This window comes from Dipodomys merriami, unplaced genomic scaffold (genome assembly GCF_024711535.1).
Source record: "Dipodomys merriami isolate MVZ:Mamm:240054 unplaced genomic scaffold, mDipMer1.0.p SCAF_3, whole genome shotgun sequence".
Classification (NCBI taxonomy): Eukaryota; Metazoa; Chordata; class Mammalia; order Rodentia; family Heteromyidae; genus Dipodomys; species Dipodomys merriami.
The window spans coordinates 41963644-41986842 of record NW_027204492.1 but is presented as its reverse complement, the minus strand read 5'-3'; the positions used below and the strand labels follow the sequence as shown (position 1 = coordinate 41986842).

General features: G+C 42.4%; 1 protein-coding gene and 1 pseudogene across 2 annotated transcripts in view; one reads left to right on the top strand and one right to left on the bottom strand.

The window, feature by feature from the left end:
- Nxf3 (nuclear RNA export factor 3) overlaps positions 1-23199 on the bottom strand; it is a 126281-nt gene that overhangs the window by 58707 nt on the left and 44375 nt on the right. Inside the window, exons 4-5 of one of the 2 annotated variants that reach the window (XM_070040007.1) lie at positions 22246-22403; positions 15984-16111 (exon numbers count right to left, since the gene is read on the bottom strand). In XM_070040007.1, coding sequence (XP_069896108.1) covers positions 15984-16051 — 68 coding nt within the window. In that variant the 5' untranslated portion in view covers positions 16052-16111; positions 22246-22403. Of the gene's footprint in view, positions 1-15983; positions 16112-22245; positions 22404-23199 lie in introns of those variants that run through there. The other variant, XM_070040009.1, reaches the window with a different exon arrangement.
- Positions 17710-19089, top strand: LOC138839780 (mRNA decay activator protein ZFP36L2 pseudogene; annotated as a pseudogene).

Below are 23199 nucleotides of genomic sequence, written 5' to 3'. Positions count from 1 at the left end.
GCCGAGCACCCCAGAAACTACTCCCTTTACTAGAGAATTTTTTTTTGTGGGTCCTGGGGCTTGAACTCTGGAACTGGGCTCTGTCCCGGAGCTCTTCAGCTCAATGCAAGCGCTCTGCCACTTGAGCCACAGCACCACTTCTGGTTTTCTGGTGGTTAATTGGAAATAAGAGTCTCACAGACTTTCCTGCCTGGTCTGGCTTTGAACCGCGATCCTCAGGTTTCAGCCTCCTGAGTAGCTAGAATTGCAGGTGTGAGCCACCGGCACCCAGCTTTTACCGGAGAAGTTGCTCCATACTATAAAGGTCTTCCCCCGTGTTATAACCCCTATTTTCATTGTATTTGATTCCAGTGCCCTGCATCTTGTATATACATTTTTCTAGTTTGGGGAGGGGAAAGGAAATAACAAAATGCTGAAATAAGGATATAGGTTGACCCATTGCAACAACGAGATGTACAAGACACTATGTTGAAAACGAACTTTAAAACTTCGTGGGGGAAGAGGGAGGAGTTGGGGAGGTGGAGAAGGAAGGGATAGTAGGAGGAGGTAACAAGGTTAGATAGAATATGTACTCATTACCTTACTCATATAACTGTATCCTCTCTGTACAGTACTTTTACGATAGAAACATATACAGAAAAGTCATAGGATCATATCAACACCAATTCATGATACCATGCTGTGAACATTTTGAAAATACGTGAGCAAGGGGGCTGGGAAGGTGGCTCAGTGGTAGAGTGCTTGCCTTGCATGCATGAGGACCTCGGTTCGATTCTCCAGCACCACATAAGCAAAAAGAAAAAAAGCCAGAAGTGGCGCTGTGGCTCAAGTGGTAGAGCACTAGCCTTGAGCTGAAGAGCTGAGGGACAACGCCCAGGCCCAGAGTTCAGGCCCCATGACCAGACCCCAAAAAAAAAAGAAAAGAAAAGAAAGAAAAAAGAAAATATGTGAACAAAATAAAGTGCACTAGTTTTAGCATCAGCTACCTGATAAGTCTGACATCAAGTAATCAAAGTTCATGATCCCAGACAAGTGACCATACACATAGGTTAAGCTGACATTCTACCACTTGCACTCCACTTCCCAGCTTTTTGCTGATTGATTGCAGAGTCAGGCAGACTTTTCTGCCTCAGCTGGCTTTAAAGAATGATCCTCTCATCTCAGCCTCATGAATAGCTACGATCACAGGCAAAAGACACCTTCCCAGACCTGAGCCCCTCTTTTCAATTCCCACCAAAGCCTCAGTTTATCAGGGAAAGGAGAAATTCCAAAAGCACATTCTCAAAAATAACATAAAAATAAGGAGCTATTCGGTATAAAAATATAAAGCATTTATTGAGGTTAAAGGCAGATAAGGTAGTTTCTGAGCAGTCTCTGCACTTAAATAGACCACCTTGTGTCCTGATCGGATGATATGTGTGGCAAAGAGCCTATCAAAAAGTTACAAATGGCTCGGCTTAAGAACAGATTGACGAAGGTGACTCAGTGGTAAAGCGCTTGCCTTGCATGCCTGAGGCCCTGAGTTCGATTCCTCAGTACCACATAAGCAAAAAGAAAAAGCCGGAAGTGGCACTGTGGCTCAAGTGGTAGAGTGCTAGCCTTGAGCTGAAAGAGCTGAGGGACAGCGCCCAGGCCCAGAGTTCAGGCCCACGACCGGACCAAAAAAAAAAAAAAGAACAGATTGACCAATCACAATTGCTCCCGCCATCTGGCGCCCAAGAATCTAGTTGCCTTAGCTAGTGAAATTTCTGAAGAGATTCCAGAGAGCCAAAGGTCCGATTACTGCATTACCTAGCACTATGCTTGGAATATTTTGAAAATATATAAAGAATTCATGGTAATACATACAAAAGTTTTTTTTTGTTATTTCAAATGTAACCACGTAGATAATGGCAGAAGGGCTGGGAAGGTGGCTCATTGGTAGAGCGCTTGCCTTGCATGACTGAGGCCCTGGGTTTGATTCCTCAGCACCACATAAGCAAAAAGAAAAAAGCCGGAAGTGGCACTGTGGCTCAAGTGGTAGAGCTCTAGCCTTGAGCTGAAGAGCTGAAGGACAGCGCCCAGGCCCAGAGTTCAGGCCCCACAATCGGACCCACAAAAAATATATATAAATAAATAAATAAAAATAAAAACAAAAAAATAAAAAAATAGATAATGACAGAAATCCACCCAAAGGCAGAACTTCGGAAATTGGATATTAAATAAAATGATGACATTCATACTTTACCAGCTTTATAGCCAGAAGTGGGGTACTTGCCTGTGATTTTAGGCATACAGGAGGCAATAAGTGATAGCATCAGGGTCTGAGGTTAGCCTGGGGAAAAATACTTGAGACCCTTGCTGAAAAACAAGCAAAACAGGGCTGGCAAGATGGCTCAAGTGGTAGAGAGCCTGCCAACCAATTGAAGACAACACAGATACTTTTGCAGTCTGTCAGGTGTTCTGTTAAATAACTTAAGAAAAATTTGTCCTGCCTATAAAATTTACAAAGAAAACAATGATAAATAGGATTTTTTTCCTTTTTATTTTTGAAAGTATAATGAGAACGGATGTGAAGTAAGGATACTGAATAGAACTGTGGAAAGTTCCCTTATGAATAAGGATTTTAAATCCTACTTGAACTATTATCAAGTAATTCCCTCTACAAAGATAATTTCACTCCCATGAGAAAATTGTGTCCTAGACGTTTATCCAAGAGCCACCTTATGGACACAGAGTGCCAATACAGGAATGGGTGGAGGGCAGTAGCTTTAGTGAGGGAAGATTTGCTGCCAGAGGCCAGAACCGGTTTGCTAAGTGGAGTCAAACCTCCTCCCCGGGAGTCCATTTCTCAGCCGACCGAGTTTCTCCCCAGGTGCTAGTGACTCATGCCTGTATTCCTTCCTAATCAGGAGGCTGAGATCTGATGGTCATAGTTCAAAGCCAGCCCAGGTGGGGAAGTCCATGAGACTCATTTCCAATTAAGTACCAAAAACCCCCATGTGGGACTGTAGTTCAAGTGGTAGAGTGCTAGACGTGAGCAAAAAAGCTGAGGGACAGCGCCCAGGCCCTGAGTTCTGGCACAGAAACATTCTGTCTTGGTCACCAGGTGATGATGTCCAGTTTCCATGGTAACCCGATTTTTTTTCCTTAACTTTCTTATTCCCCATTTCGCCTGCCCCAATGTTCCTTCTGCTTTTCATGGCCCTCAGCAGGCAGTTTTCAGCCGTGCATGGAGTGTTCAGGAGCATGCAGCTGCACTGCCGATCCCCGTGATGAACTGGTGGCCACGTGGAGACAAGTTTCTCCCTGGAGTCTGCACATCCACCTTCGAAAGCAAAGCGGCTCTAGGACACCCGGGGAAGAACAGGGCCCTCTCTGGGCAGCGGGGGAGCTGCCCTGTTTGTCTGTATAGGGAAGTCTTATACACACCCTGACACACCCGTGCTTCTCCCTCAGTGGCCTTTTTGCACGTACCGCTATAGGCATACCACACCTCACTTGAGTGCAAACACCAACAGTGGGAATTTGCTACCCCACCATTGTTCTCCATTAAAAATTAGCTCTCCAGCTGGGGGCTCACGGTTGCCAAGAGGTGCTGTCACGTTTCCGTAATAACCTGATTCATGGCCTGGCCCCACCCCGGCTACTCTTGTCTCTCATTCTCCATTTACACATGCAATGTTCATGAGCAAAGGCTGCACTGCTGATTCCACAGCAACCACACGGGATCCAAAGCCTTCCCAGTGTGTGCCATTGCTGTAGGTCCCACGCCTCCTGTGGAGAACTTTCTCCCCCTGACCTTACGTTAGAAGAGGTGGTATTTAGAGAGTTCTCCCCTCTTATTTTTTTCTTTTTTTTTTGTCGGTCGTGGGGCTTGAACTCTGGGCCTGGAAACTGTCCCTCAGGTCTTCGGCTCAAGGCGAGTGGCTCTACCGCTTGAGCCACAGCACCACTTCCGGTTTTCTAGTGGTTTATTGGAGATAAGAGTCTCACGGAGTTTCCTGCCGGGGCTGGCTTTGAACCGCGATCCTCAGATCTCAGCCTCCTGAGTAGCTAGGATTACAGGCATGAGCCACCAGCGCCAGGCATTCTTCCCATTCTTAACAACTGATTCCTTACTAAATAAATCATGATTACCTCTGCTTTAACTTCTGCTTGAGCCAGTGGTGTAGCCAGGTGTGGAGTCATCACCTATGATCCCAGATACTTGGAAAGTCACAGGTGGTAGAATCAAAGACTGAAGCCAGCCTGGGCAAAAACTCCAGGCCCTTCTTACAAAAATAACTAAAGCAAAACAGGAGTGGGTATGTGGATCAAGTAGTAGAGAACATGCCTAAAAGCAGAAGCCCAGAGTTCATATCCTAGTATTACTCTGACTCAGTACACAGTACCCAGTTCCCCAAATCAGGTCTTAGTCTCCACAGGGGCATAGGACGTGTGTGTGTGTGTGTGTGTGTGTGTGTGTAGTTAAAGCTCCTGGATGGGCGTTTGTGGCCCAGTTTGTCCTATCTGAGCAGCCTTGTAACTGAGAGCCAGCCAGCTTCTGAGCAATTTTCTTCCAGGCATTTAGCCACGGTGTGTATGTGGGGGGGAGGGGTGCTACCCAGCTCCTGCCTCCTTGTCCCTGAAGTATCCTAACTGGACCCTTCACACGAGTTGGAAGCTGGCCTTAGGCCAGAAGCCAGAGGCCATGTGTAAAAAAGTAAGAAAGGCAGGCTCTGCCCAGGATCCTCACATCTGGGAGTAGGCTGCTGATCTTGACTTCCCAGGCGCAAAATTAGCTCAGACCATAAAGAACAGTCCACTTTCTAAATTGTAATGGCGAATCACTAAAAATCAGAGGCAAATTTGACATTTCTCTGCTAGATGGTGTAAGTGGAAAATAATCTAGATATTGATGACTTTGACGCACATGAGGGGGCCTTGGCTTGCTGTAGGTGGCGTCTCATTTGTGAGGCTCACATATAGGAGAAGGTAAGACAATCACTTGGTTGGTGTGGTTAATAGACTAATAGATTATAATTGACTTGCCTTAATCTGTGTGACCAAGTCTGTGTACAATATGACCGTTCTAGTACCTGATATGTTGGCTCATGCCAGGATATCTACTAGAATGGGCAAGAATTCCTAAGCTAAAATAGAAACAAATACAATTTATCATTCAATTTATCATTATTTCTCAATATAATTGAATGACTACATGAGTTTTATTATCCTAGCTAGCTTTACTATTTAATTTACATTACATAGCAACTACATTTTGTAGGACTGAAAGTACATACTATAATTTTTCTTAAATTTTGAATGTTTTATCCAGGTATCAGAAAATACCTGATAGGATAAGAACTTTACATACATTATCACCTGTTTGTTCTGTGACTTTAGCCATGAAATCTATTTACCTACAAATGAAGATTATAAAAGGGAATTTTAAGCTGGTTTTAGGTAAATGGTCCTCAGAGGCCAGCCAGCGTCACTTCCTTCCCAAACAAATAAAAGGCGAAAATAGTTTGGGAATTAAATATCCTGTGTTTGTATACAGAATTTTATTTTTATTCCTTAAAATCAATAGCTGGGTACCACAGCTGGCTCAAACTTCTAATCTTAGCTTCTCAGGAACTCAGAAGGCTAAGATCTGAGGATTGTAGTTCAAAGCCAGCCAGGGCAATAAAGTTTGTGAAACTTTTATCTCCAATTAATCACAGAAAAAGCAGGAAGTGGAGGTGCGGCTCAAGTGGTAGAGCACTAGCCTTGAGCAAAAAAAGAAAAAAACCTCAGAGATAGTGCCCAGGCCCTGAGATGTAGCCCCAGGGCTAGAACAAAAATGTTTTTTCTTTGTTTCCCAAGTGAGTGTGGTAAACAATGTTTGCTCCTAGTTCTGCAGTGGCAGAGATAAGGGGATATGCACACCCTTCTAGGCTATGCCTCAAAAAAAAATTTAAACCACTTATGCTCCCATGCAGCAGGGTTCCATATATGTGTCAATCATCACAACCAGGCCTCAGAAGCAGTAGAGCTGATGATAATGGCTCTCTTGTGCTCACACAAAGCCCAGACACCAGCCTTGGCACTCAGCAGACAATGGGATCTACCTTCCTCAACCTCTACACACTTAGATGTGCCAAGTCAATGTTCCCCACTTGCTCTCTGGCAAAGGCATCTCTTTGGCTAAGCCTGATTTGGCTTTTATAGCCTTGTGCTCCCCAGACATAGCTTATGCCCTGTAGCAGTTGCTGGACATTGAGAGCCCAGGTGACCCTGGGGAAGCCACCTGTAACTTCTCAATGCACACTCTGAACCTGGTATACTGTGCAATTCACAGCTATCCCAGGCTCTTCCCTACCCCCAGGCTTTACTTTCAACTAGACTCCCAGAAACATGACAATGAAGGGTAGACTGAATCACAATGTAAGATCTAAGAGTTCCTTGCACACTAAGGAAAAGAAACTAGTAGCAGTCACAAGTTTGTCCCCTCAGACTTGGTTGTCATCATTGATACATATGAGGGACTCAGCAATTTGGAGACATTGAGTTTTCCTTAATTTTAATTTTTGTTGTTTTGAGACATGGTCTTGGTATGTATCTCAGGCTAGCCTGGGGCTCAGGAATCTCCTCCCTCTGTTTATTGACTCTAGAGCAACAGGATGGAGGCTGAGGCAAGCCCAGGCCTGGCTACTAAGGCTACTAAAGCTTCTCAGGCTGCTGCAACTATTAAGGCTACAGAATCCAGAATGCAGTATTGAGATGTGCTATATTCTGCCCCTGCCTTAGGAAATAACTTGCACTGGGATGAATCTGAGAAAATAAAATGTGATTGGGCAGTGAAAAAATTCCCGTGATGGTCCCAGCAGACATGACATCCAAGTGAAACAGGTGTGGGCAGGGTCAGCATATAAGCATGGCCAAGGTATGATTGAAGTTTCCTTCTGTCCAGTCCTGCTTCATTCTGAATGCATAAGTAATACAATGAAGCATGTGAAATCTATTCACAGACTAACGGTTGGGGTGAGTATGAAGTTTGGGGAACCTTTTATACAAGGAACCATTCTACCTTCTTCTTGGCTGTGTGCTTCCCACATCCAGCATTGTGATAAAGACAACAGTTTTAGCACCGACCATTCTTCCATAACACCCAAGGACAAATACGGTTCTCCACTTCCTAAGTAACTTACCAGGCTGTCCCTCCATGCAGATTCAGCAGTCTAAAGTGAAAGTCTGCTAAGTATCTCCTTTATTCCAGACCTAATGCGGGAAGAAGGCGCATCAACTTCTTGCCCTCAGTTATCCTTGAGTCTAGAGTGAGATGGATATGTGAGGTGATAAACCACAGAGGACATTAGTGCATCTATCTACAGATAAAGGTGTTGTGCTGCTAAGGCCCAGCACAACAATACTAAGTGGAAACAACCTGAGCACCAAATTCCTGTGTGGCACAGAAAAGCACAGAAAGCCAGAAGGCGAGGAAGCCATGTGGGCACAATGAATTCACTGTCAGCAGAAGCTCAGGCTACATTCTTGCTTCCATTTTCTTAAAATGGCCTCTTGTTTTCAAAAAAGCTGCCCAGCCAGGTGCCAGTAGCTCGTGCCTGTAATTCTAGCTACTCAGGAGGCAGAGATCTGAGGACTGTGGTTCAAAGCCAGCCCCAGGAAAGTCCAGGAGACTCATCTTCAATTAACCCCCAGAAAACTGAAACTGGTGCTATGGCTCAAAATGGTAGATGCTAGCCTTGAGTGATAAAGCTCAGGGACAGTGCCCAAGCCCTGAGTTTAAGCCCCACGACTGACAAAAGAAGGCTTCCCAAACTCCAGCCTCATATCCATATTTCAACAGTAGAAATGGTAAATAGGGAGACTAGAGCATGTCTTAATCTTTAAGGAAAGATTCAAAGTTACAATTTGGCCAGTACACAAAGATTCAAGTTACAATTTGGCCAGTAACTCAGTAAAATCACAGATATGAGAGGTTAGAAAACAATATTTTATCTGAGCTCATTGCCTCCTGAATAATAGTCCTGACTAAGGAGAGGGGCAAACAGGTGAAAGGCCTCTAATTGATCTGAGCGAACACAGAAGTGAAGCTTCTCCCAATATGCAGAACCTCATTAAAAAGAAAAGGGGAAAATAGGAGGAGAAGGTACAAGGGTGGTGGTCAATAATGCTCTGCACAGGCCTTGTCTGTCTACTCTGTCAGAGGCAAACATGCCCTGCAGCTCAGTTGAAGGAAACATTGCTAATAGTCAAAGTAGTACAACAAAAAACATGAGCAGCCTCACCTCCAATTATCCAGTCGACCCATTTTTAAAAGTACATAGTGGAAATTAATTTTAGTATTTTTAATGTTACTATATTTATATAAATATTATTAATATATCTTTAAAATTATCATTTTAGCAAGTCAACATTAAAAATTTACAAGATACCTTTCTTGTATGTCAGTTTGTCATAACTGAGACAAATTCCTCAGAGAAATAATTCAAAAAGAGGAAAGACTTATTTTGGATCATGGTTTCACTTCAGTCTTGGGTAGGTTGGCTCCATTGCTTTTGTATATGCTGAGGCAGAAAATCACACAGGTAAATAGCACAAAGCAGAGGCAGCTGATCATGATGGACAAGAAGCAGAAAGCTGATCATGTCATGGTGGACAAAAAGCATAAAGCTAATCATGTCATGGGGCACAGGATGCATAAAAACAGAAGAAGCTGTGGACATGATATGACCTTCAAATGCATGTGCCCCCCACTACCAAATCTGCTTCCTCTAACCAGGCTCCACCATCTAGTTTCTATCCCCTCCCAATGACACCATCCAATCCTGAATCCATCAAGGGATAAGATCAGAACACTCATAATTCAAAGCCATAGTGAACATTTCTACCCTGAAAACCAAGACTTTGAAAGTAGCACTGTGGCTCAAGTGGTAAAGCACTGCCTTGAGCTGAAAAGTTCAAGGACAACACCCAGACCCAGAGTTCAAGCCCCATGACCAACAAAAAAAATATGAGAAATTGACCTATATATTAAAAAAAAAAACAAGACTTCCATACAAAAGCCTTTGGGGAACACGCCATACCAAACCACAACATTTACTTTTTGCTCTTTATTTGTCCTTATTTATAGGTTTATAGTGTATCTGTCCCTGAACTGGCCACACTCAAAAGCTTCATCCTTGTTTTTATTTCTACTTCTGTTTTTGTTTGTTTTTTGTCAGTCATGGAGCTTGAACTCTGGGCCTGGGTACTGTCCCTGAGCTCTTCACCTCAAAGCTAGTGCTCTACCACTTGAGCCACAGTGTCACTTCTAGTTTTCTGAGTGGTTTATTGGAAATAAGAGTCTCATGGCCTTTCCTGCCCACGCTGGCTTTGAACCACAATCCTCAGATCTCAGCCTCCTTAGTAGCTAAGATTACAAGCATGAGCCACCACTCCCAGCTTATTTCGACTTTTATAATGTAGTTTGAACTCAGGTACTGGCACTTGTTAGGCCAGTGCTCTACCACTTGAGACAGGCCTCTAGCCCCCTTTTGTATTGAATGTTTTATTTTGTGGCAGTACCAGAACTTAAACTTTGGGCCTCAGTCTCTCATTAGGCTTTTATGTTTACTGCTGACATTCTTCCACTTGAACTATACCCCTGTTCTGGCCTTTTGTTACTAAAGATTCTCACAGATTTGTCTGCCTGGGCTAGCTACAAACTTCAATCCTCAGATGTCAGACTCCTGAGTATCTAGGACTATAGCAATAAGCCACTGGCACCTGGCTTGCATTGGATATTTTGTGTATGTGGTCCTAAGACTTGAACTCAGGGCCTGCAGTCTGTCCCTGAGCTTCTGTGCTCAAAGCCAGCACTCTACCACTTGAGCCATAGCTCAACTTATGAGTTTCTGATGTTTAATAGATTTCAGTCTCATGGACTTTCCTGCCTGGGCTGGCTTCTAACTGTGATCCTCAGATCTCAGCATCCTGAGTAGCTATGATTACAAGCATCAGCCAGTGGTGTCCAACTGCATTGGACACTTTTGAGGAAGGATATCATCTTATGTCCAGTTGGCTTGGGTTTACATTTTTGCCCAGAATTTACTCAGTCTACAATTCTCCTACCTAGTCTCCTGTATAACAGTGATTACAGGCCCATACCAGTATGTCTGGCTAATTAGTTAAGATGGAATCTTGCTAACTTTCACCCCAAGCTATCCTCCCAATATGCACTTATTAAGAAGCTGGAATTGTAGTTGCAAGCCATCATGCCCACCTGAAGTGATTGCTTTATTAAGATGGTGCTATGCCACCAAAAATACCAAAGTCTGGGTATCTCACTAGAGTTCAATCATCAAGGAATGGGCACTAAGTCACCTAAAAGGATGTTTTGTAAACAGTTATGTAGGCTTGTTTCACACACATATAGAAAGAGGAAGATAGAGACAGACAGACAGACATACAGACAGACAGATGCCACTCTGCTATGAGGACTTTGTGAGCAGAAAATTAAGCTGACATCAATTTAGGGAAAGAAATGTTTCATGTTCCCAGGGTGCCTCAACTGTCCCCTTGATTCTACAAGACAACCTTTTCAGGAAAGAGATGCAGAGTGACCTTGTGCAGTACAGGGAAGATGGTCTTTTCCATCCATCCACACACCTGGTGTCAAGCACCTGCTCTGGCCTTTAGTCAGCAGACAGGCTTTCTAAGTACCTGCTGGCAGAGTGGTTTTGAATGGTCTACCTGACTGGACCATGATTCAGTTAGATAACCAGAAATGGCAAGTATTCACAGAACCTCAGCCCATGTCACAGTTATTAGGAAGTCACTCAGCTGTAGTCAGCTGACTTTCATAGGCAATTGCACCTAGCCACAGGCTCAGTGGCTCAGCCACAGTGGATGCTATCAGTGAACCTAAACTTTCCCATCTCTCTGATGATCCTTGACCTATCTCTGCTGACTTAAGAAGCTTCTTGGATGGATACTAAGGAAGGACTCCACAGGGACTGCTCCTGTCCAGTTCTAATGCACAATGGGAAACAGAACATGCTGCCTCAGATCCACCAATAAGGCATCATCTTCAATGCCCCTCCACCATTTAGAACAACAGCAGTGATGCAACATAGACCATATTCTAAGACAGGCTTCTCCAAGGAAAAACAATGTACTATGTTCATAGATTGCAAGAAGATAGATAGATAGATAGATGTATATAATGTATATATCTCTATAAATGTGTGTGTATATATATATATGTGTGTGTGTATATGTATGCACACATGCATATAGGTCCCTTTTCTCCAGAGCTATTAATATAACCATTACAATCCTAATCAAATGTAATTTTTGGTGGACCTGCAGTCCAAAATGAAACAAACCAGGTTGGAAATAGCAAATGCCTTCCCACTTACCCAGTACTGGGCATCAATCCAAGATCTTGCTGCCACGATCTGCGTTTCCCAGCACAGCATGTACATTCTTGAAGAATAAGTTTGAAGCACTCTTTCTAAGCCTTATTATCTATTATGAAATTGTAGAAATTTAGACAGTCTTGGAAGCCTGTGTTTATTCTTTCTCAATAGATGGTAGAAAAACTAGACAGAAGTTAGTAAAGACGCAAACCTTACTGCAGTACTATCAGCAAATTTACCCTAATCAACATTCTACCATAAAACTGGATAATAAACATACTTTTATTCACATATAGCATTTACCAAGATAAAATCTATTTAAGGGTATTAAACTATCAACAATTTGAGGGGATTCATCTTTATGATATATGTTCTTGAGTGTACCTTAAAAATTGGTAACATAAAGATATCTGGAAAATCCAAAAGTATTGGGAACCCAAATAAGAAATATTCAAGTGCCCCATGGGGCAGAGAAATTAGAAAGCATTTTTAAATAATTAAGAAATAAAAGTACAACATATAAGAATTTGTAAAACACAGTAACATATTTTAAATGAATTATTCCACTTTCTATTGTAAGTAAAATAAGTAGGTAGATGAAAAGAACATGATAAAGATCAAAATACTTGCCAATGAAACAAGGAGCAGAATAACAATAGAAAATATCAATGACAACAAAAGTACTTCTATGAAATGGATAAAAGTGATAAAATTTCTATTAATAATGATTAATAAAAGAAATATAATTTATTAATACCAGAAATGAGGGCAGTAATAAGTAAATAGTAAAATAAGAAAATAGTACAAACAATACAATGTCTATAAATTCAACAACTTAGATTAAATGTATCATTACCTTAAATACTACAAAAGATCATTATTCAGTCACAAAAACAACTAAGGACAATCAGAGTGACACAATTAAGTGACAGTAGACTATAATATGAAGGATAATCACTCATATACCAATTCTGACATATCAAGTGCTGAAATAAATAAATTAGCAAGCAAGCCAGCAGGGGAGAAGACACTCATCTTCTTTGAAGAAGAATGTCAATTTCAGGTTTGCTCTGCTGCTGATAGGGCCACCTCACACTTTGTGTCAGAACAGATGTGCATTGTCCTCACTGTTTACAATTGAACATACAACACCAGTAGTCAGCTCATTCCTGAAACACAAGCTGAATCTACAAGGACAGCCATTAGAATGCATGGCCAAACCACCTGCATCACCTACTCTACTCTGTGCCTTCTGAACCAATTTGAGCTGCTGGTTATGTAAGAAAAGTGATTTTTTTTCCCTAACAAGTCTGGCTTTCAGGTGGTTTGTGACCTACAGGGACCAGAGAATCATAACAACAGACTCCCATTAATGACAAGAGGGTAAAGGAAGTCTATGCACTTCCATCTCATTGTCTCTCAGGACACTAGGAGAAGACAGCCCTGAAAGCAAAGAGAAAATGTGCCCTCAATTCATCGCTAAATTTCTTGGGTATACAGAGGCATCTTTATTGGCATAAGTGTAAGGTTTGTCTTGTATGTTTCCCAGGGCCACAAATGCACTGTGTACTGACCTGAGCAGGGTTCTGTGCATAAAGCCTTCCTCATCTTTATTGCTTTCTGAAACAGAGACATTCTCCCAGGCCATACAGCCTCTTCCTCTAGAAATACTCCTTGCCCTGCGACACTCTCTCTAGTAGTCATATTCTGGCAGTCTGTCCAACTCAAGCCAAGAGGCACCTCTTCTACCACGTGCCAGAGACTTAAGCCTATAATCCTAACAATTTAAGAGGTAGAGACATGAAGACTGCAGTTTGATTCCAGCCAAGGTAAACAAATCTGAGAAAAATTAACTGTTAATTAACAAGAACAAGGCAGAAAAGGAAGTGTGCTCAAATGGTAGAGCACCAGCCAGGAGCAAAACCCCTGTTAGGAGGCCAAGGCCCTGAGTTCAAGTCCTGGCATCAGCATAAAACAAAATAAGGAAGCACCTCCTCAGAGACTTCTGGATATCTGGAGGATCAAGCATAGCTTTTGACTCCTAGGTTCAAAAGTGGTTGCACTCCCTAGAGCCATGGAGGTACATTCTGAAGCGACTTCCCTGAGGCTCAAGCCTTGGAGCAACATTTGGAATAAAACAAAATAGGCGCAGGCCCCACACTTACACAATGCTGAGAGATTTAACTTGGAAAAACTTAACACATCAAATTTCTGGGAAGACTTGCTCTTAAGAGAACTTGTTTCAATTTCTGATTTTACAAAATAATTGAAAATAAATTAAATTTATATTCTCAGAATGTCTAATCTTTAGCATGGATCCATTTCTTCATTGCTAAGAATGTCCACAACTGTAAACCTACTTACTCAGGGGGCTGAGAACTGAGGATTAGAGGTGAAGGCAGCCTGGGCAGAAAAGCTCTATGAGACTCCAGGGCCTGGTTATTCACCTATTTTGAGGTTCTGGTAATGAAGTTTTACCTCAGGACCTCACATTCTCACTCAGATTAGCTTTTTAACCAATATTATATGCTCTATACCATTTGACTTTTATTTTATTTTTTTCTTTTCTATTTTTTTGCTGCCCTGGGGTTTGTACTTAGGGCTTTTGTTTTTCCAGGTTACCTAACTTCTTTAGGGGAATGCTTAATTCATTTACCTTCATTCTCTTCTGCTTTTCAGTATAAGCATGGAGTTACACATTTTCTATGTTTGTATTTGTTATTTCACAGTCGGAAATAAATTGAATTATTCTTCTAGTATTAATGACTTTGGTTCATTTCCCCCTATATTTCCTTGGTACTTTATAATGGATACAGTGAACATAGTACTTGGAATTGCTGACTGCTTCCAGTAATACCACTAGAGGTACAATACCACACTTGAAATTACATTAAAGAGCCACATAATAAAACCAAAGACCAACTTGATACTGGCACAAAATTTTGGACTTGAAGATCAATAGAACACAATAGAAAGCACAGGAATAAAACCACACAGCTACAGCAATCTAATCTTTGGCAAGGGCATTAAAAATATATACTAGAAAAAAGAGCATACTCAACAAATGGTACTGGGAAAAGTGGTTATCTACTCTTAGGAGACAGGTATGTGACCCTTTCCTCTCATTTATACAAAATCAGCTACAGCTAGGAACTGGTAGTTCACGCCTCTAATCCTAGCTAAGTCCAGAGAATGAGATCTAAAAATTGTGGTTCAAAGCAAGCTCAGGCAGGAAAGTTCATAAAACTCTTTTTTGTTTGTTTGTTTATGTGGTACTGAGGAATCAAACTCAGGGTCTCATGCATTCTAGGCAGGTACTTTACCACAAAGCCACATTCCCAGCCCCATGGTGAGACTCTTACCTCCAATTAAGCACTGAAGAAAGCTGGAAGTAGAGCGGGAGCTCAAGTAGTAGAATGCTAGTCTTGAGCAAAAAGGCTCAGGGCTGCTGCCCTAAGTTCAAGCCCCAGGACGGGCACAAAAAGAAACAGATAACCACCACATAAAAGCTCAGCGACTATGCTCCTGCCCTGAGTTCAAGCCCAGGACCGGCAAAAAAAAAAACAAAACAAAACAAGAAAGAATCTTTATTCTATGACACCTAGACCTTTTTATTCTAGCTTTAAATTATAAAATGCTATAAAGTTTTTCTGTATTCCAGTTAATGGCCAAAATAAAATACAAAAAATTGCAAGGGAATATAATTAAGTCACTAAGCAAATTTTGTTTTTGTGCCAGTTCTGGGGCTTGAACTTAAGGCCTGGACACTATCTCTGAGCATTTGTGTTCAAAGCTAGCACTCTGTCACTTGAGTCACAGAGCTGGAAGCTCCACTTCCAGCCTTTTGGTGATTAACTGGAGATAAGAATCTCATGGACTTTCGTGCCTGGACTAGCTTTGATCCACAATCATCAGATCTCAGCCACCTGAGTAGCTAAGATTACAAGAATAAGCTACTGGTGCTGGGATGAGTAAGGAAATTTTACTTGCACTGATGACTTATTAATGGCTTTCTTTAAAAAAAAATCATTTAGAAAACCAACGCTTATATCAGGAACTATAAACAATTAATTATTTTTATCACAAGAATAGTTTAAAAATAAAAATAAAAGACCAAAGTACAGCCAGGCTCATGCCTGTAATCCTAGCTACTCAGGAGACTGAGATCTGACCATCGTGGTTCAAAGCCAGCCCGGCAGGAAAAGCTGTGAAACTCTAATATCCAATAAACCACCAGATAACAGGAAGTGGTGCTGTGGCTCAAGTGACCTGAAGAGCTGAGGGACAGTGCTCAGGCCCAGAGTTCAAGCCCTGTGACCAACAACAACAACAACAAAAAATCCAAAGTACACATATGAATACTAGCAAAAATCAAATGTAGTTTTAAAAAAAACTTTATCATCTGAAAAATAGTGAAACTCAATTTTCCTTTTGTTTGCACTGAAGTAGAGAAAAAAATATTATAAACAAATGTCTTCACCAAGTTCACATTCAAAGTAAATAATGAGTCCCTTTGAGTTCAATCTTAAGCAAGCTTTAACTTTGAGTTCCCAATAAGCAATTAGTGGCAATGACAGGTAGTTGCTCACTGGGCAGCTTCTGGCAGAGCTTTACCTAGTATGTTCCTCAGGAGCTTCATGTTGTGTGTGTCCCTTATATATGTTGATGAAGAAGTCCTCCATGTGCTTGGTCCTCCAGAGGAAATTGAATATTCAGTGCCTCATGCACTCTATGGCAAATACCTAGAAGGGATGGCAGAAGACAGACTATGGCACTGAGGCAAATAGTCCTCCTGTCCCTGACCAATCAGTCTTCAGAAAGAAGACAGTAAATATACAACTCCTGTGCATCTAAACAGCACATTTCAGGAGAAGTATCACATTCTGTAACAACTATCCTGAATATTTATATGCTAAGCAGACTCACAACAGCACAAGGCAGACATGTATTTTAAATTGACCTTACTGCTAGATAAACAAGGCTACAAATGACACAGTTAGTAGATAGCTCATTAGGCAAGACATTAAACCCAGTCTAAATTTGGCTATATGAATAATGTATATAATTATCCTTACTATGGTACTTTTGGCTTTTGGAGACTAGAAATTAAATCTAGGGCCTCATTCCTTCATGGTAGGCAAAAGCTCTATCATTTAGCCATATCACCAGTTCTGCCATGGTATCTTTTACACGAAACAGAAAGACAACAGATGCATGGAAAGAGACAGAGTACAGACAGAAAGGCAAACTGAATATAGGCAGAAAAACAAAAAGGCAGTAAGACTGACAAGAAAGCAGAAAGACTGGAAAGATCAATAGATAGACTGATGGAAATAGTTTCCGGAAGAAAGATAAAAAGACAGACAGACATGGCATTGGGGGTATGGCTCAGGTCACAGAGTGCCAGTCAGTGAGCAAAATTAAGTATCATACACTAGGTTTATATCTCCAGAAAAAAAAAGACAGGTGTCAGTGGTTCATGCCTATAGTCCTAGCTAAATCAGGAGGTTGAGATCTGAGGATCCTGGTTTGAAGCCAGCCTGGTTAGTAAAGTCTGTGAGACTCTTATCTCCAATTAATTAATTGGATATTAATTAACCAAAAAACCTAGAAGTAGAGCTGTAGCTCAAGCAAAACATTAGCCTTTAGCACAAAAACTCAGGTTTAGGCCCTAAGAACAAGGCCCAAGACCTGCAAACACACACATACACGACAGAAAGACAGTAGAAAAGAGAAAAACATTAAAAGACAGAATACAGTAGACCGGTATAGACAGAAGAACATTAAGTCGGACAAACAGAATGACTACTGGAGAGATGGATGGAAAGCTGGACAGACAGAAAGAGAGAAAGACAATTAGAAAATATGCAGAGACAGACGCCAGACAGAAAGAGGCATTATAGAAAAACAAAAAGACTGATGGAAATACAGAAACAGTAAAGGTAAAGACAGAAAGACAGCATGAAAGTAAGACAGAGGGAAAATAGAAACTGATAGAAAAAAAAATACCATAGGCTGATAAAAAGCCTAACAGATAAAGATGGACAGAGGTTCCAGATTAGGACGAGGTTCTGCTGGCTCTGTACGGGAAGTGGGGGTGGAGGCTCTGAGGGGGCGCTCTTCGCTTCCTTTCCTCCCCCACCCCCACACTGTAGTGAACCCACTGCCCAGCCCACGCGGCTTTCCTCAACTCTTTACCTCGCCCCCCAGCAAAACTTTTGGTCCCTCCCCATTCCTTGCCCCTCATTCGTTGTGGCTCGAGCTCAGCCGCGCCTCCCTGACGGCTCCTCCCAACCTTCCAGACTCGGCTGCTCCACCAACCATTACCGGACACCGAAACATGTCGACCACAAGACTGTCGCCCTGCGAGATCGGCTTCTGGTGCAACACAGAAAAATCTGTGACGGACTCAAATCTGGACAAAGTAGTAGACAAGAAGGTGGTGAGTACACCTTGGGCTAGTAGCCACAACTCAAGTCTCATGTCGAGCTTCCTCCAACAACAACACTCGGACAGTAACCTGCACACGCCGGTTCATCATGCTTTCGGCCCCAGCATCTGGTCACCCAATTTCCCCGGGGCTGTTAACGGCAGCAGCCGCTTCGCGGCAAGCAGCCTGACCTCCAACAGCCCCCTGAAGGAACCGTCGGAGATGGGCTGCGGTACTTCACTGTTCAACAAGAACAAATTCCGAAACCGCTCGTCCAGCGACAATGACCAACATCTCCTGGAGCAAAACGGCCGTGGGGGCTTCTCAATGAATGCTTTGCGCTACAAGACCGAGCTGTGCCGCCCCTTCCAAGAATACGGCAAGTGCAAGTACGGCGAGAAGTGCCAATTCGCACATGGTTTCCACGAGCTGCGCAACTTGAGCCGGCACCCCAAGTACAAGACGGAGCCGTGCCGCACCTTCCACAGCATTGGCTTCTGCCCCTACGGGCCCCGCTGCCACTTCATCCATGATATGCCTTTCGAGGGCCCGTTGGGGAACCGGCGCTCCTTCAGTGGCCGTGGCCGCGGCCTTGACTTCCACCTCGGTGTTTCCCAGGAGCCACGACAAAAGGTGAACCCTAACTTAAATTTCTTAGGCTTCCCGTTGGACAACGAGCAGCCGACAAAGCTGCTCGACAGCCCCATTTGGCGCTTGCCCTCGCCACTCTCCTGCTTCAGGGATGAGGCGGCCTCCACACCCTCAGGCACCTCAATGAGCTCTGCCTCAGGGGAAGTGGCCCCCGCCACACCGCAGAGCAGCTCCGTGGGTGCGGACAAACTGCTCCCGCCAGGGACCTCGTTTGCAAACAATGCCTTTGACTTTGGCCTCGAGCTGAGCAGCCTGATCTCGCCTGTGGCCACGAAGACCCCTAATTTTGCCGGGGTGACCACCCATTGCAATAGCAACCATCAGCAGCAGGACCCAGTGTCCCTCGCGCAGACACTGGCAGAGCCCAGCAGGCCTGTCCCCTCCAGCGCCGCCGCCGCCGCTGCCGCCGCCGCCGCCGCCGCCACAACACACACGCCGCTCTTCAGCTTCCAGCAGCTGGACCGCCTGTCCAAGTCCATGTTTGACGTGCCTTCCAGCTCTCCAGACTTGCTGTCGGACCGCGACAAATACCAGAGCAGCTCTCTGAGCTCAGGCATCGTCAACGGATCCGAGGACCCCAGTCTTAAACCTAACCACCGCCTGCCAATCTTCACCCGCCTGTCCATCTCAGACAATTGAAGTAAGGAGGTACAGTGAAGAGGAGGGAGGAAAAGGAAGGGAGTAGGGAGAGCCATGCGGATGGGGGTTGTCCCTCTCCACCTCACCGCTACAGGGGGTGGCACAGAGTTTGGGGGGGTGACTAAGTCCCTAGCAAACTTGCAAAGCCTCTGGCAAACTTGCAGAGCCTCTCCTATTATTTACACTTCAAGTCAGTAATATTAACAGTCCCCACCCCTCCCTTATTGGTTTTCTCATTTGGTCTATTATTATTTTTGTTACTATTGCTAGGAAGGTTCTTGTTAAGCAAAAAAAAAAGCCAACAAACTTGTATTCATGAACAAAATACAGCAGAGCAGCTGTGATGCAAATAGAATAAATAACAACCATTTAAAACTTTTTTTTAGGTCTCTTGACTTTGAGAATCTAGAAAAAACCAGCCAAGCACCAGCAGCTACCAACCACCATCACATCTCTTCACTTGAAAAAGCATTAGTGACAGCCCAGATGTGTGCCCTTGGACCCTGAAAGAAGTTCCAAATTGTTCGTTTCAAATCAGTGTAAACAAATTAGCCAGCTACTACCTTGCTAAACTGCTTAAGCCTTTAGAATCCAATACTCTGCCAAGAATATGCCTTGATAGTAATACTTCTCAGATGCTTAGGTTTGAGGTTTTCTTTTTCTTTTCTCTTCTGTACAAAGTTATATATGTCTTGGGAGGGGGGAATCCTTGTATTCCAAAGTTTAATACTGATTACTGGTTTCATTGCCACTATTTGGAGAGTTTAGTTTAGAAACATGTCTGTTCTCTCCTTGGGCAGAGCTTAGTTTATTCTTGTTGGGGAATAACTGCTCAAATTTTAGCTGTTTTGAGTTGTTTCGCACCACTGCACCACAACTCAATACGAAAAAAAAAGCCTATTTAACTTACTTTATGAAAAGTATACGTTCAAATTTTTGTTCATACTGTATTTATCACGTGATGGAATGCAATAAATATATATCCTTTTATTATGTTAAATTATGATTGCCATTAATCATTAATCGGTAGAGTGGATGCTCTTTTCTTTCCGCAGTATTGTATATCTTTTATAACTTCACTTGGTTTTATTAAAATGAATAAAAAAAACCTTAATGTAAGAAGTTGTATGTAATATTTATTCCATTAATTTCATTCCCGGGGTAGAGCGCTTGCCTTGCATGCCTGAGGCCCTGGGTTCGATTCCTCAGCACCACATAAGCAAAAAGAAAAAAAGCCAGAAGTGGCGCTGTGGCTCAAGTGGTAGAGCGCTAGCCTTGAACTGAAGAGCTGAGGGACAGCGCCCAGGCCCAGAGTTCAGGCTCCACGACCAGACCCCCCCAAAAAAACTCCATTAATTTCATTCCTTGTTTACATAAGTTTCAAAAGATTGCATGATTTCTTGACCGAAATCTACCTGATGCAGTGGAAATTTTTCAAGGAATATTTTGAGTTTTCTTAGAGTATATAATGGTTGTAGCCCATCCAGCTTTAAAAAAAAAAAAGCACATAGTTTGCACTCAAACTCACATGTTGCATGCTTTTCCATTTATAACTTTCTTAACTACCAAACTATCATGTTCTGTTTGCTGAGTCCAGCAGTTCAACTATGACATGACTGAGTATAAAGACATATAGCAATAATGGGGGGTAGTCTCACAGTGCCTTCAGAAGACACAAACACGCCTTAAATCCTCAATAAAATGAGTATTGTGTTTGTTAGTGCTTGACAGAATCTGAATGTAGGATGGGTTCAACTGCAGAAAAAGGATATTTTTTTTATCAGTTTTTATATAAGTATAAAGTGAAGAAGCCATCTCTTGGTGCTGGGATGATGTATGTAGAATATGAATTAGCCTTGTTTCATAACAAAATTCCAAAACTTGAAGTTTTTGTTTCCAAGTAGAAAGGCAAGATTAATAAGCAGTAGATTAGATCTCTACATCCAGAAAGCTTCTGGTCACTGGCTATTCAGGAGGCTGAGACCTGATAATTATAGTTCAAAGCCAGCCCAGGCAAGAAAGTCCATGAGTTTATTATTTCTAATAAACTACCAATAAAAGCCAAAAGTGGAGCTGTATTTCAAGTGGTAGAGCACTAGCCTTGAACACAAACTTTTAGGGATAGCGCCCAGGCCTTGAGGACAAGCCTCAGGACTGCTACCCCTCATCCCCCCACCCCACATCTCCCACCCCCACTAAAAAAAAGACAGAAGAAATAGTCTGAATGATAGATATAAAGACCAATAGATACCAATAGATACATTAATAGACAGAAAAGCCAGGCGCTGATGGCCCACACCTGTAATCCTAGCTACTCAGGAGACAGACCTGAGGATCATGGTTCAAAGCCAGCCGGGGCAGGAAACTCGGTGACACTCTTAATCTCCAATTAACCACCAGAAAACCAAAAGTGGTGCTGTGGCTCAAGTGGTAGAGCACTCACCTTGAGCTGAAGAGCTGAAGGACATCACTCAGACCAGAGTTCAAGCCCAATGACCGACAAAAAAAAAAAAAAAGAAAGGAGCCAGGCACAGGTGGCTCATGCCTGTAATCCTAGCTACTCATGAGGCTGAGATCTGAGGATTGTGGTTCAAAGCCAGCCCAGGCAGGCAAGTCTGTGAGACTCTTATTTCCAGTTAACCACCAGAAAACCAGAAGTGGTGCTGTGGCTCAAGTGGTACAGCACTCGCCTTGAGCTGAAAAGCTGAGGGACAGAGCCCAGTCCCAGAGTTCAAGCCCCATGACCGACAAAACTAAAAGACAGAAAGTCCAACAAACAAAAACCAACAGAAAGACAGGAGGGCAGAAATACAAAGGAAAAGACTGACAGAGTACAGAAAGGACAGATAAGGTAAGTGGAACCTATAGCTCAAGTGATAGAGCACTAGGCTGAGTTCAAGCCCTAGGACCAGCACACCCAACAAAAGCAAGGACAGACAAATAAAAGAAGACAGACACAGACTGATGGCTAAAAAGAAATATACAGACATAGGAAAAATAGGCAGAAATAAAGAGACAGAGAGACAGACTGAAATGACATAGGCTGAGGTAAGGTCATCCCCAATCTAAGAACAGTATGGTCTACATAGGAGGCCTTGTCTCAAATTTTTAAAAAATACTCTCAAGCCACAGTGATTAATACATTCAGATACATACTTCCCCTTCTTCCAAGATGAATGGTTTCATTTCTTTCTGTCTTCACATATGCTGTTACAGTCATTCATCAAACTATTTAATTTCTCACCATTGACTTCATGAGCTAAGAAGTGATTCCATCTTTTTATAATAATCCAGAAGAAAACAGAATATTCAGTCTGTAAACAGTAAAAGAAAAAAAAAACAAGGTATGATTAAAAATCAGAAGACATACCTGGGCACCAATGGTTCACGCCTGTAATCCTAGCTACTAAGGAGGCTGAGATGTGAGGATCATGGTTCAAAGCCAACCCCAGATGGAAAGTCTGTGAGACTCTTATCTCCAATAAAACAGCAGAAAAACAGAAGTAGGCTCATATGGTAGAATGCTAGCCTTGAGCTAAAGAGCTGAGGGACAGTGCCCAGGCCCAGAGTTCAAGCCCCAAGACGGACAAAAAAAAATTAGAAGACATAAAATAATAAAACTTAGCATCACAATAACTGTGTAACTTACATGATATAACAAATTATTTGTGTAAATATACTTTGTCTTAAATGGTCAGACCAAAGTTAAAATTCTAAACAATATATAAGTATTGATAAGGAATTCTCTTATAAATCATGTCTCAAAAAGCAGAAGCCCTTGATCTTCTGTATTATGAAAATATAGAAAATATACAGATGTAAAATTATGTTTCTATTTAAGGGTAAAATATAAAAATATACAGACATTCTGCTCATATTAACAATGAAATGACAGATAAACCAAAGCACATGTAAACTACTGCCTATAGGGGAGAAGGAATGAACTAGAAAGAACAAAGCCAATGTCAGAACTCCCTGAATGTATTTTTATATTATTCTTATAAACCAAGATCCTATTTGTTAGAGATGAGTTGAAAATATAAAAAGTTAAATTTGAATTGAAAGCATTAATTTAAAAAAAAATCATTAATTGCTAGGCAGTGGTCCATG